General features: G+C 38.1%; 1 protein-coding gene across 1 annotated transcript in view; it reads left to right on the top strand.

The window, feature by feature from the left end:
- Positions 1-3,726: 3,726 nt before the first annotated feature.
- ADGRG7 (adhesion G protein-coupled receptor G7) overlaps positions 3,727-12,337 on the top strand; it is a 73,463-nt gene continuing 64,852 nt past the window's right edge. Inside the window, exon 1 of the mRNA XM_019756477.2 lies at positions 3,727-4,060. Within this exon, the coding sequence (XP_019612036.2) occupies positions 3,946-4,060 (115 nt within the window). The 5' untranslated portion in view covers positions 3,727-3,945. The remainder of the gene's footprint in view (positions 4,061-12,337) is intronic.

The following is a 12,337-nucleotide window of genomic DNA, read 5'->3' as shown; positions in this document are numbered from 1 at the left end:
TTATTCTGGATGTGAGCCATTTTTCAATGTGTGTCCTGTAAATATCTTCACTCCTTCTGTGGCTTGCCTCAGAAAAGCTTTTTAAATACCTTTCTCCCTGCCCTCCATCGGCTACTAGGTAGAAACAGAGGGTGGTAGGGTTGTACAGATATATAACAAGTGAATTCAAGGGTTTTTCTGTTAGCAGTAGCTCAGAGTTTTCACTAATGAAGGGGTAGCAAATGCTACTGGGAGGTTTTCCAACGGAGAAACTCAGAGGCTCATCTCTATGGTATAACAGGTGGGGCAGTTGACATTGGCCTTTGTCATCAGTGTTGTGAGAGGTAAGGTAAGCAGGTTTCTGTGTACTTAACTCTCCATTGGGGTCACAGTCCAGATGGTAGGGAAATATGGACATGCCTCGAAGATATTGTGGGTTCGGTTCCAAACCACTGTAATAAAGCGAGTATGGCAATAGAGCGAGTTGAAATCTTTTTGCTGGTGGAGGGTCTTGCCTTCAGTTTGCATAAAGTGCAATACCTGTGGAGCGCAACAAAGTGGAGTGCAATAAAACAAGGTATGCCTGTAAAAGGGATTTGAGGACTTCTTGACACTTCTGGGTATAAACCCATTCAAAATCTGGTTAAATAAATCAATGAGATAAAACAAAGAATAGTAGTGTCACAGATGACAAAAAATAGGCTCCTCATGAATTTTAGCATACTTATCTGAATATCTGGCAGTCTTTAAAAATTATTTTATTTATTTATTTATTTATTTATTTATTTATTTATTTATTTATTTTTACTGTGGAATAGTGCGTTTTTCCAGGACCCATCATCTCCAAGTCAAATCATTGTTTTTTCAATCTAGTTGTGGAGGGTGCATTTCACTGGCCTATATGGGAATTGAACTGGCTACCTTGGTGTTATGAGTACTGCGTTCTAACCAACTGAGCCACCTGGCTGCCCATCTGGCAGTCTTTAAAGCTGTAAGATTTTCCCATAAACATTAACAAAAGAATGTCTTATTACACAAAAAACCCAATTAATCTCTTGCTATTTGCTGGTTTACTGCAAACTTGATTCACCCCATTTGGGAGAACAGTGGTTACCAAAGGACTAGTTAAAACACAGATGGCTGGGTCCCATCCCCAGAGTTTCAGATTCAGTAGATTTCCTATTTTATTTAATGGCTATAATCTGTTATAAGAATTATTGATTTTGATCCTCAAATTGTCCTTCATTTGGTAATGGGGAGTCACTTCATGCTGGATTCTGTGTCCATTTGATAAGTACCCATCACTCCTTGAACACATCTTTGCTTTCTGTCATAAGATATTCTAGGCTCATCTTGGACTTTCCCTGCCTCAGTCTTGGAATTAGTCGTTTTCCCAAGGAGCCATGATCCTTTTAATGAAAAATTGTTTTTAGCAATGAAGATCTGGGCTCTAGGTGTTCTCATTGCTAATGGGTTATCAGTGCTTCCATGCCCTGTGAGTGGCCAGAGCTAGAGAATATATGTATGTAAATATATTATATATGTCATAAACGTGCACACACATAAATTGTTTGTTAACACACTTTTGCATCCATGTTTACTTCTATCTTGTTTATATATATATTTATTTATTGAGTACATATTAAAATATATATTATTTCTATATATATATTGAAAACTATGAGTTCATATTTATACATTCAACCAATTCCAATCCAATCCAATACTATAGTTTTTTTAAAAGCACAATGAAAATTATTTAGTTCAAATATTAGAAATAAGCAATAATATCATACTCCGTTCTTTGAAATACTTGTCTTTTTGTAGTCATAAGTTTTCCTCTTTTGGATAGCAAGTTCATTACTGATTCATGCATTTGTCTGACAGCCATCTTCCCTGGAGAATAGCTGTTTCCTTCAGAATTAACTGTACATAGCTTTTCTCTCTCCATGTTTCTGACTACTTGTTTTCAAATTCTTATGGAATTCAAGTTTTCTTCCTTCCCATATTTGTAACTCCCTTCTCCTAGAGTAAAGAACTTGGTTCCAATTATTCTTATATGTTTAGATGTTTGATTGCTCATCCTGTATATAACCAATCTCTGATCTTTACCTCCACTCCCACCCATGTGTGGACATCCTTCTCCCCTGCTTGGAGTCCGACTCCCTATTCGAGATTGCCACCCAGTGTGGCCACCCTCCTCAGTTACTATGGCTCTAACTTCCCACACCCACCACCTGTCCTCCTGACCCCTCTTGGTCTCTGAAGGAATGCCCTTCTCTCCCTCTCTGGCTTTGATTTCCCACATTGGCCGTCTCTCACCCGGACACTGTCCTCATCCCTCGGTTTTGATAGCTTATGTCAGGCCCCCTCTTCCCAATCACATGGGTGTCTTTTCTACTCTGCTTGGGGTCTGACATTTTATACCAAGTATTCCCTCTCTTTTCCCTCCTCTGTGGATTTCCTTTTTACCCTGTTGGGCTCTGACTGGCTAGAGCTCCTCTCTACCCCTACCACAGACACCTACCTTGTTCTTCCTCAGCTAATAACTTTAGGACTGAGATTTTCACGAAGGGGAGACCTCAACTAGGCTATTTAAAATATGAAGAAACAGAAGTTCAGATACTTACGGAGCTTCTCCAGGGTCACAGAACAAATTAGAGACATTGTTAGCACAAATCCAGTTCTCCCTGAATTTAAGCTGTGTTTGAGCAGAGACCTTACGTCTCTTGTTCACTATTTTATCTGCAGGACCTAGCACAATGTCAGCATTGAGTAGAATGAATGAATAAATGAATTATTCCCTGTTCTTTTTCTTTTCTTCTTTGTCATCTTGACATATATGTGTGTATAAAAACTGATGACTTTATATATTTGTCTATAACAAGTAGAAATTCATGCCTTTATATAAATGTCAACATCTAAATTTCTATGTCTAGTGATTTCTTTCATTTTGTGAATTTTGAAAGTTCCCAGCTGGATAGTTGGCATGTAGATGCAGATATAAAAGCACTAAGAAGCTACAGCCATTGTAATATCCCATGATTCCAGCGCTTCCGTGAACTGTGGAAGAAAGAATGTCTGAGCACCACCAAAATCAGTTTTTCAGTTACTAGACTACCACCCCTTCAAAATATTGAAACCCTACAACAGAAAATCGTCATCACCTGGGCATGGGTCTCCTGAGCAGTTCCTGTCATACTGTTCAATTAAGCTGACCATGAGAATGCTAGCTCTGATTCTTCTCAAGAAGAGGATTCTATGGTAAAATATTGTGGGGAACTTCACAGTTCGTAATGTACATGAACATATTAAACGCTCTGAGAAGTCAGGGGGGTTGTCATGCTGGGCTTCTGTGTTTTCACCCTGTGCCAGGAGTGTTCATTTCCAACTGCAGCTGTCAAACTGTGGGCTCCTTATAGACGAGGAAGTAGTGGCCTCATGTGTGGGTAGCACCATATAACCTCTTATTGACAACCTACTGTATTTCCCCAAGAAGCAGTCTGTGTGGCCTGAAGTTCTGCCAGAGCCTCCTAACAAAAGCGTAGGAAGCTGTCATATACGACCACTGAGTTGCCTTCCTGGTTTCCTCTCTTTTGTTTTGTTCCCTTCCCCACTTTCTTGCTTATCAGGACAATTACACTTTGACCTGGTTAGCTAGTCCCTCCCCTTCTTTGTTATTGCCCTGAGTTATTTTCCTTTTCCCATAACTTCAATCACTTATTTCATGTTCTCATTCAGTGAAGGTGAGGAAATTGCAAGCAGAGTAGGTCATTCAAACTGCATTCTGCCTGATTAACCTCAAAAAGCCTGAAAAAAAAAAAAATGAGGACATTTGCCTGATAGGTCACTGAAAGAAGGAATTATTTTTCTTTTTGGAATAGTTTCTGATTACACTTCTTGGCACAAGAAGAAAAGAAGCTAGTTGTTTTTCACACAGGAGTGGATTTGTGGTTTGGCTTCCCCATGGCTTTCTGGCGCAAGTGTGACTCCAGGCTGCTGGTGGCCGTAGTGTGTGGGCTGCTGACCGCCATCGTTTTGGGACTGGACATTTGGATGACCGTGGTCAGGATCAACAGAGGTAATGTTGTCCTACTATGTTTAACTCGGAGCGAGAGAAGGCATTGAGCCTCTGTCCGTGCCACCTGCCACAACCATACTGGAACGTGCCGTGTCTAGGCTGACCTGCCCACCAAGGTGCTATTTATGAAATGTATGCAAGGGTCAACTGATGGCAAACATGTGGTTGTATATACACGAATGTGTGTGTGTGTGTGTGTGTGTACGTGCGCGCGCGCACAGGGTGACAAATGACATGGTTGAATTGGCCTCTTTATGTCCTTTTTAACTCCTGACTGAACAGATAGCAGAGTAATAATGAAAATCATTAATAACACTTGTTTGGGTTTGTTTAGCTAAATCCAAGAGAAGAAAATAGTTACGGACATACACACATGTATACACATAAACATACGCAGAATAGAATTTTATCTCAAGAAGGAAGTTTAGGAATGTTCTCTCTAGGATTGTAAATAAAATGATATGGTTTGCGCACTAAGTTCCCACTTCTCAGGTGCAGAAAACTACTCAAAAATTAACATAATTTTCCTGGTTATTCAGCAAAGATTTGTTAGTCACCTGCTGTGCTATAGCTGACAGGGGATTGGGGGTTGGGAGAGAGGGGTTATGGTGTGAAAAACAGGAAGTTTAAGGGAAAGCCACAGAAACTAGCAGCAGAGACTTTCCCTTATCCTCATGCTGTCCTCTTGTTCTGCAGAGGTTCTCCTTGAGGGATTCAAAGCGGGGGGTGCTCAGCACTCCCCTTTTGTAAGAAACAGAGAAAGTTCCTATGGAAACTGAATAAATAAGGGTAAATAATGCCAGTCAGGAGAGGGCAGAAGGAGAGGTGGTCTGCCCTCTGAGAAGATAACTGCAGACAAAGGGTTGGGGGAGCCCGCAGGAGTACAGCGTGTGGCATGACTGCAAAGATCCTCTGTGGGGCACAAAAGGAATCAAGTATATTGGCAGCTGACAGAGTGGTAGCTGAGAATAGATCTGGTTTTCTTCCACCAAAGAACAATATTTCGAGAACACTGTATGAATAGGATTAGGGAACGTACCATAACAAAATTTACCAGAACAAAAACAATCAAATTTGAACTTGAGGAAAATGTATTCTGTCTCTTCGTTTAAGTTTTTAAAAATAGTTTAGTTGCGGTTTAAAAAAATTATGAATGATAGCGTTTACCCTATAAAGGCTGTTACATTTATAAGACCTTATTTAAACGTATACTTTTAAGAAATCTTTCCTTCCTTCCTCCCTTCCTTTTTTCCTTCCTTCCTTCCTTCCTTCCTTCCTTCCTTCCTTCCTTCCTTCCTTCCTTCCCTCCCTCCCTCCCTCCCTCCCTCCCTCCCTCCTTCCCTCCCTCCTTCCTTCATTTCCTTTCGTTATTTGACATTTACTGTTAAAGGGAAATTTGTGGTAGGTACAACAGAACCATTAAAACAAGGACCAAAATACAAAAACATTGTAAGGAAGAGGACAGAGTGGGGAACAGAAAGTATATGAAAGTCAAAGGCTGGGGGCAGTTGCTAAAAATAAATACAAACCTAAGCCTGAGCTTCCCGAGGTCTAAGGCCCCAAACGAAGCAGAGTAAGTAACAAATATCCCATGTCTAGCAGTAGAAGCACACCAGCTCCTCAGAAAAGACAAGCATTTCCTTGCTCTGAGCAGAAGTTTAAATTGGCTCTTTTTACAAGGGACAGCCCTCGGTTTGGGGGTAAACCCAGTTGAAAAGGAAGGGGTTATTGCTATCATTTAAAGAGAAAGATTGAGAGACTGATACTCCTTACTGTTATATTTTGCCTTGTACATTTTATTCAGATTTTGTTTCAGTTGGTAAATTCTGGTTCATTCCACGTCACTCCCTTCCACTCATTCCATCACTCTACTCCATCTTTTTGCATCTCATCTCATCCCATCTAATGTAATTACTGAATGGTCTTGCTTTGGTTTCTTTGCTTGGGTATAGAGATGAGTTGTTTTTTAACTTATTTTTTAAGGAGAGAGTTATGGATATTTCATTCTTATAAAACTCACAATTTAAAAATTCTTACTATATTTTAGGTACTATGCAAAAAAATTCACATAGTTTATTTCATTTAATCCTGACAACCACCCTTTGAGGCAGATATGAATATATCCATGTTACAGATGGGGAAACTGAGGCTCATAGAATTTTTTTTTGTTTTAATTTTTTTTATTGGGGAACAGTGTGTTTTTCCAGGGCCTATCAGCTCCAAGTCCAGTTGCCGTCCTCAATCTCAGTTGCAGGGGGTGCAGCCCACCATCCCATGCGGCAATTGAACTGACAACCTTGTTGTTAAGAGATTGCGCTCTAACCAACTGAGCCATTGGGCCTCCCTAGAATGTTTTTAAGCTCACATAGTTAGAAAGTGTTGAGTCTGGATTGGAATCTAGATTATTCTAATTTCAGTGTCTATGCTCCAGTCCTACACTGTTCTGCCTTTCTAGAAGCAAGACAATAGTAACCCAATCAATTAATTCATCTTTTCTTTTTGAGACAACTATGGCTGAAAACCCTAATTCACAAAGATATGCAGTAACCACTAGAATCTGAGCATTTTGTTGTTTTGCTAGGCAAAGTTAGGCCCTTTGGGATATCACTTTGTTTGTCTTCAAGTCAATGAGATTTTACTTTATTAATAGTGCTTATAGAGAGTTTAGTATTCCTGCTTCAATTTTAAGGTTTTCTGAGTCTTCAAATGGTGTCTATAGATTTTTGATGGCAGAGTATCTGCCATAACTTTGCCACCTTTTGCTATGTTTGTGCAAAAGCATTTTCTCCAGCTTTGCAAAGTCATATGATTGTCTGCTATTGATCTTCTAGTCCAGAACAGCAAAAGACACTACATCCAACTGCAAATGCTTAGAACACTGTTCATTTTCTGACAGTATTCAAGCTGGTGACTGCCTTTCATAGAAAGATTTCTCCTATTCACTCACCCCACCATCTAGTAGCCATCAAACAAGCCACAAATGAGCTCATCTCTGTCTAATTATTCTGTGTGTTTACTTTTTGTTTTTAAAAATGAATCATTGGTTTTAATATTAAGCAAGTGCTTCAAGACATGTCCTCTAGAATGCCAGTGACCTGTGTTGTATAGAAAAAGTTTTTATTCTGCTCCTCTTCCTTAATAAGGCCTCTTGTCAAAGATCATGATTCAAGGTTCTGGTCCTGATGAAGCTGACAGCATTTCATGTGAGTAGATGAGACTTCTTTCAGGATTGCTAGAATAGTCTTTGGCATTTTTATACGTTGGCGATGAAAACATTAAATAATAATGATCTTTTTTCACCAAAGCATCACAATATTTTTGAAATAAAATACATTTCACTATGTATTAAATACACATACACACACACACACACACACACACACACACACAATATAGAAGTAAACACAGATGCAGACATGTTGATGCACAAAAATATTGCCAAGTGTAACACCTTTCCCATCCATGCTCCCAGGAGCAAGATGTCCTATGCATTTGAAGTTTTACCTAGTAAAATATTTTTCAGAACTATTGGTGACTTTTGCAATTTTCAAAAGGGGCTCAAGACTTGGAGTTTTTCTCTGATGATATCAGTTTGCCTAAAACTCTTCATCAAGAGTTTCACATGGTCTCCTTCTTCGGTGGTTTAGGTCTTAGGTGATATGTCACCTCCTCAAATAGACCTTTCCTATCCACTCACTCTAAGGTTATCACCTCATTCATTCTCTTTCACATGTATTTTTTTTTTCATGGCTTTTATCACCTCATAATTTCTTGTTTATTTGTTTGCTGGTTGACTATCTCCCCATTTCTAGAATGAAAGCTTTAGAATAAGTCAAGGACCTGCCTGATTTGTTAATAGCTGCCAATACAAAGTTGATGAGTGAATGAAAAAATTATGTGCAAACTGGACTAAGAGTTGTCAAGTAACTACATTCAGAATTTCTTGTGATTTGCCTCAAAATATTAAAATAAATGTAATTCTGGATTTGTTTACATCAGTTAACATAGACACTATTTTAGTATTCTTCCTCTGCTCCAAGCGATGTAACACACTGACCATTCCTGAGGCTATGGCTTCATTAAGACCTCTCCAACTTTGTGTGGCTTCTTTTGTTTAACCACACGATCAACAATCTTGTAGGATACTTTTATGTTTGAGAAAAATCTACATTTTGCCAGCCCTTCAACCTTTCACATTGGGCATTTTTAAAAGAATAATGTCCACCTTATCTTATGTATTTTTCAGAATGGACAGACATAAGGTGCTCCATCTCTGTTGGAGTCGTGCTTCTAATAGCAAGAACATTGTAACACAAGAAGCAGCATGGCTTTTGGGTCCCATCCACATAATGAAAGTACAATAAAAACATAAATAAGCTTCATTGTCTATCTTTCCATTGACATTTTTCTACTTGCCCTAAGCCTGATGTAAATATAGACAGATGTCCATAATCATAACAGTAAGTAATGTTCTCTTTAACTCTGACCAATGGGAGACTATCTTAACCTCACAACCTAATAGCAATGATGATTATGCCTTATTCAACCATATCCTATGCCTCTTCCTGCTGTCTGCCATCATGACTCTTTCCTACCCCTCTCCACATATTCTAGCCTTCATTACCTATCACAGGACTCACTTGTGCCACAGGCTAACAAGAGATTTTTGTAGGTTAAAATATTCCCAAGTCCCAGGGTTAGACTTTATAGCACTGAAATTCTTGCACAGTGAGAATTGTGGGTTGTGAGGGAAAGGTCAAGGAGAGTTTATTGATTCTCGGAAAATAATTTGTCTACAGATATTTGGCTTTCATTTTCCTGAATTACAGTAGTTCCTCAAGAGACAAACTAGATACTAAATCAGACTCATATGACTATTCCTAGAGGACAGGTTGCATTTTGGGGTTAAAAAAAAAAAAAGTCTAAAGAAGTGTTTTCTGAATGGAGGAAGTTGGGTTTTAGGTAACTGGAGTGTTATTTAGTCTTACTTGTCAGCTGTAAATCTCTCTTCTGCTCCTTTATCAGTCACCTTTTTTACTTCCTCATATAACCACTCTCTAAATCTAGAGAGTAATTTCTATGAAAGGGAAGGAATTTCTTGAGGAATAAATTTTGTTATGTAATTGGCTTAGGGGCACGAATTATTTTAACATCAGAATTAGTGATGTTTAAATTACTGATCCCATTTTTAAAGTCACTTCCTTAAATTAAAAGGGAAGAACCTCGGCTTAGCGGATTTTTTACTTGATTTCCAGGTATTAGATATTTTTACTTGGAATTCTGAATACAACTACCATCCATGTGTTTTGATAACACATGTTATTAAGGAAAATCTACTATAGAGTATGGTAGTTAACAATGTGTATATTAGAGTTGGGGAGAGAAAAAAGCTCTGAAGCCAGACTGCCTGGGTTCACATAAGCCCTACTTTATAGGGCTGATATGAGGAATAAATGAGTTACTACACTGACAGATTTAAGATGGTGTCTAGTACGCTGTAAGTACTCAGTAAATGCTGGCTACTATATAGTTTAGTGCAGTTTTCTCCACTCCCTGAATTACGTCTTGAATAGATGCCATTGACTTACATTGAACCTTTGGATTGAAACTCGGTTTGTCAAACTGAAGGTCTGCAGTAGGTTTAATCATTAAGCTCAATTGACTAGCTCAAAACAGAAACAGAAACAGTTCTAAGAACTGCTATATCTTCCTGTATTTTTTAAAAAAAAATATTTATATTATACTACACCATCGGGGAAAATTTTATTAAAATATTTAACCAGTTTATTGAAATATGTAAGCAGGTAGTTAATATTGAACAACCTTGACCTTAAGTAAAGACAGCACTTTATGTATTTTGTTTAACTTTTTTTCACCACAATGGAATAAACTTTCCTAAACATTGTTCTCTCACTTAAGAGTAAACTGTGTCCTCACCCAAATATTTCAAATTCCTGGTCTGGGACAAATGAGAGATTCCTGGATTTTAAACGTTTCAAGACTGAGCCAGACACTAGTTTCCTGATGTAATTTATTTGACTAAGGAAAGATATTTTTATTCCCCCACTTACTCAAACTAGACTTTTCAAAAACAGATTCTAATTTTGTCTGGTTTAGGAGAAGAAATTCAATTCATGTTTCCTTTTGAAATTTTTAATACTTTATGTTATTTTCTCAAACCGTATGAAGTGCATGTCACATATTCTGCATTTAGTTTTCCATGACATGTAATAAAGTTATTGAAAATAGGGAATAGGGCTAATATTTCTGGAAATCTTTCTTACTGCAATTAGAAAGAATGTAGGGAAATATTATTAATCTCATACCAACTTCATAAAAAACAAAATACTATTATTAAATATGTTCTAGTATATGGTTCCTCAAATAAAAGAAGCTGAAGCTCACCTGCCCTCCCTGTGGTAAAGGCAGGGAGCAGGAACACCTGATTAGTAACCAAGAGATCTGATTCTAGCCCGCACTCAGCTATTAATTATTGATCTGGAACAAGTTACTCTTTGTGTAAAGTGTACTCTTTATGGACTTTACATAGAATAAGGAAGCTGGACCAATGAATAGTTAATGTCACCTGTGTGAGTCCATCATTCTAAAAACTAGTTATATGATATAAACAAGCCACTTCATTTTTCTGGATCTGACTTTCTTCAAACCCAGAGGCTTAAAAGTACCCATATTCTTTTGCTGTATTTTTATTTTTGTGGGTAATTTAGATATTTCAGAGGATTGGGTCTTGAACTGAGGAGCACAAGGTGTTAAAAATGTGATTACAATACAGGAGTGGATAGCTCAGCTTGGGCTTGATAGCCTCAATCAAAATGCAAATGGAAAAGAAACCCGTCAGCAAACATTTGTTGGATACCTTCCATACATCTGGCATTGTGTGAGGACCTAGAGATATAAGCTATGGCCCTTGCTCTAAAGGGAGTCAAAATACTCAAGTATAAGACATGACTCACCATACAGCAAAAAGGCAGACTGAGTAGACATGGACAGGTCTCCTTCCTACTTAGAAACTTGCAGAAATTATGAACAAAATATAATAATAATTAAAACACATAAGCAGGCTTCCTTTCTGGAAGGGAAATCCCAGGTGGCAGAAACAAAGAGAAAAGTCAATACCATAATGGTACTGGCATAAACTCTAGTGATTGGGGGTTGTGGTTTCCGTGCATACGTGGGGACAGGAGGCATGACTTCCATCATGTGTGAAGTGGACAAGTTGGACCTGAGTCAAGGGCATAACACCTGAAGCCTTAAGGAGTTGCCTCATCTATGAAAAGGAGATTAGAAAAGTTCTCCTCGTTAGCCCAGAGAAGCATTCAATAACTCTTATCTGTTCAGGGCCATGAGTAAGGAAAAAAAAAAAAGTCACTGCAAGTAATTGAAACCCCACATAATAGAATCTGAATTTGTCCTACCTATACAATGTAGAAACCCCCAAGGAAAAACAATTTGCTTTTGCCTGTTAACCCTGTATCTCAAAATCTTGCCATGATTGCTTATTAGTTCCAGGTATTTATTGTGTGTGCGAATCTTTGGTATTTTCTACACAGACAGTTATGCCATCTCTGAACCAAGACTCTTTCATTTTTTCCTCCCAATCTGAATACGTTTTATTTCCTTTTCTTGTTTGACTTCATTAGCTAGGACTTCCAGTATAATGTTGAATAGGTGTGGTGAGAAGGGACATTCTTACCATGATCACAATCGTAGGGAAAACCATTTAATAACTTATCATTAAGTATGAGGTTAATGCTAAGGTTTTTTGTAGATGTTCTGTATCAACTTGATGCAATTCCCCCATATTCCTACTTTGCTAAGCGTTTTTATCATGAATGGGTGTTGGATTTTGTTAAGCGCTTTTTCTGTCTATTGATATGACCGTGGGATTTTTCTTCTTTAGCCTGTTGATATGATGGATGATATTAATTGATTTTAAAATGTTATCCATTGTTGCATACCTGAGATAAATATCAATTCATTATGGTGATAATTATTTATACATTGTTGGGTTCAGTTTGCTAATATTTTGTTGAGTTTTGCACTTATATTTATAAGAAATATTGATACGTAATTTTCCTTTCTTATAAAGTCTTTGTCTGATTTTGTATTAGGGTAAGGCTGGCCTCATAAAATGAGTTGGGAAGTGCTCCTTCTCCTCCTATTCAAGAGATTGTGGAGATTCCCACATGAGCCAGTGAGCTGCGCCGTCCCCAACTAGATTGAAGACAATGAGCTGAGCAGCCGCTCAGTGGCTGG

This window comes from Rhinolophus sinicus, linkage group LG01 (assembly GCF_036562045.2).
Source record: "Rhinolophus sinicus isolate RSC01 linkage group LG01, ASM3656204v1, whole genome shotgun sequence".
Lineage (NCBI taxonomy): Eukaryota > Metazoa > Chordata > Mammalia > Chiroptera > Rhinolophidae > Rhinolophus > Rhinolophus sinicus.
This window is presented reverse-complemented; position numbering and strand designations above follow the sequence as displayed.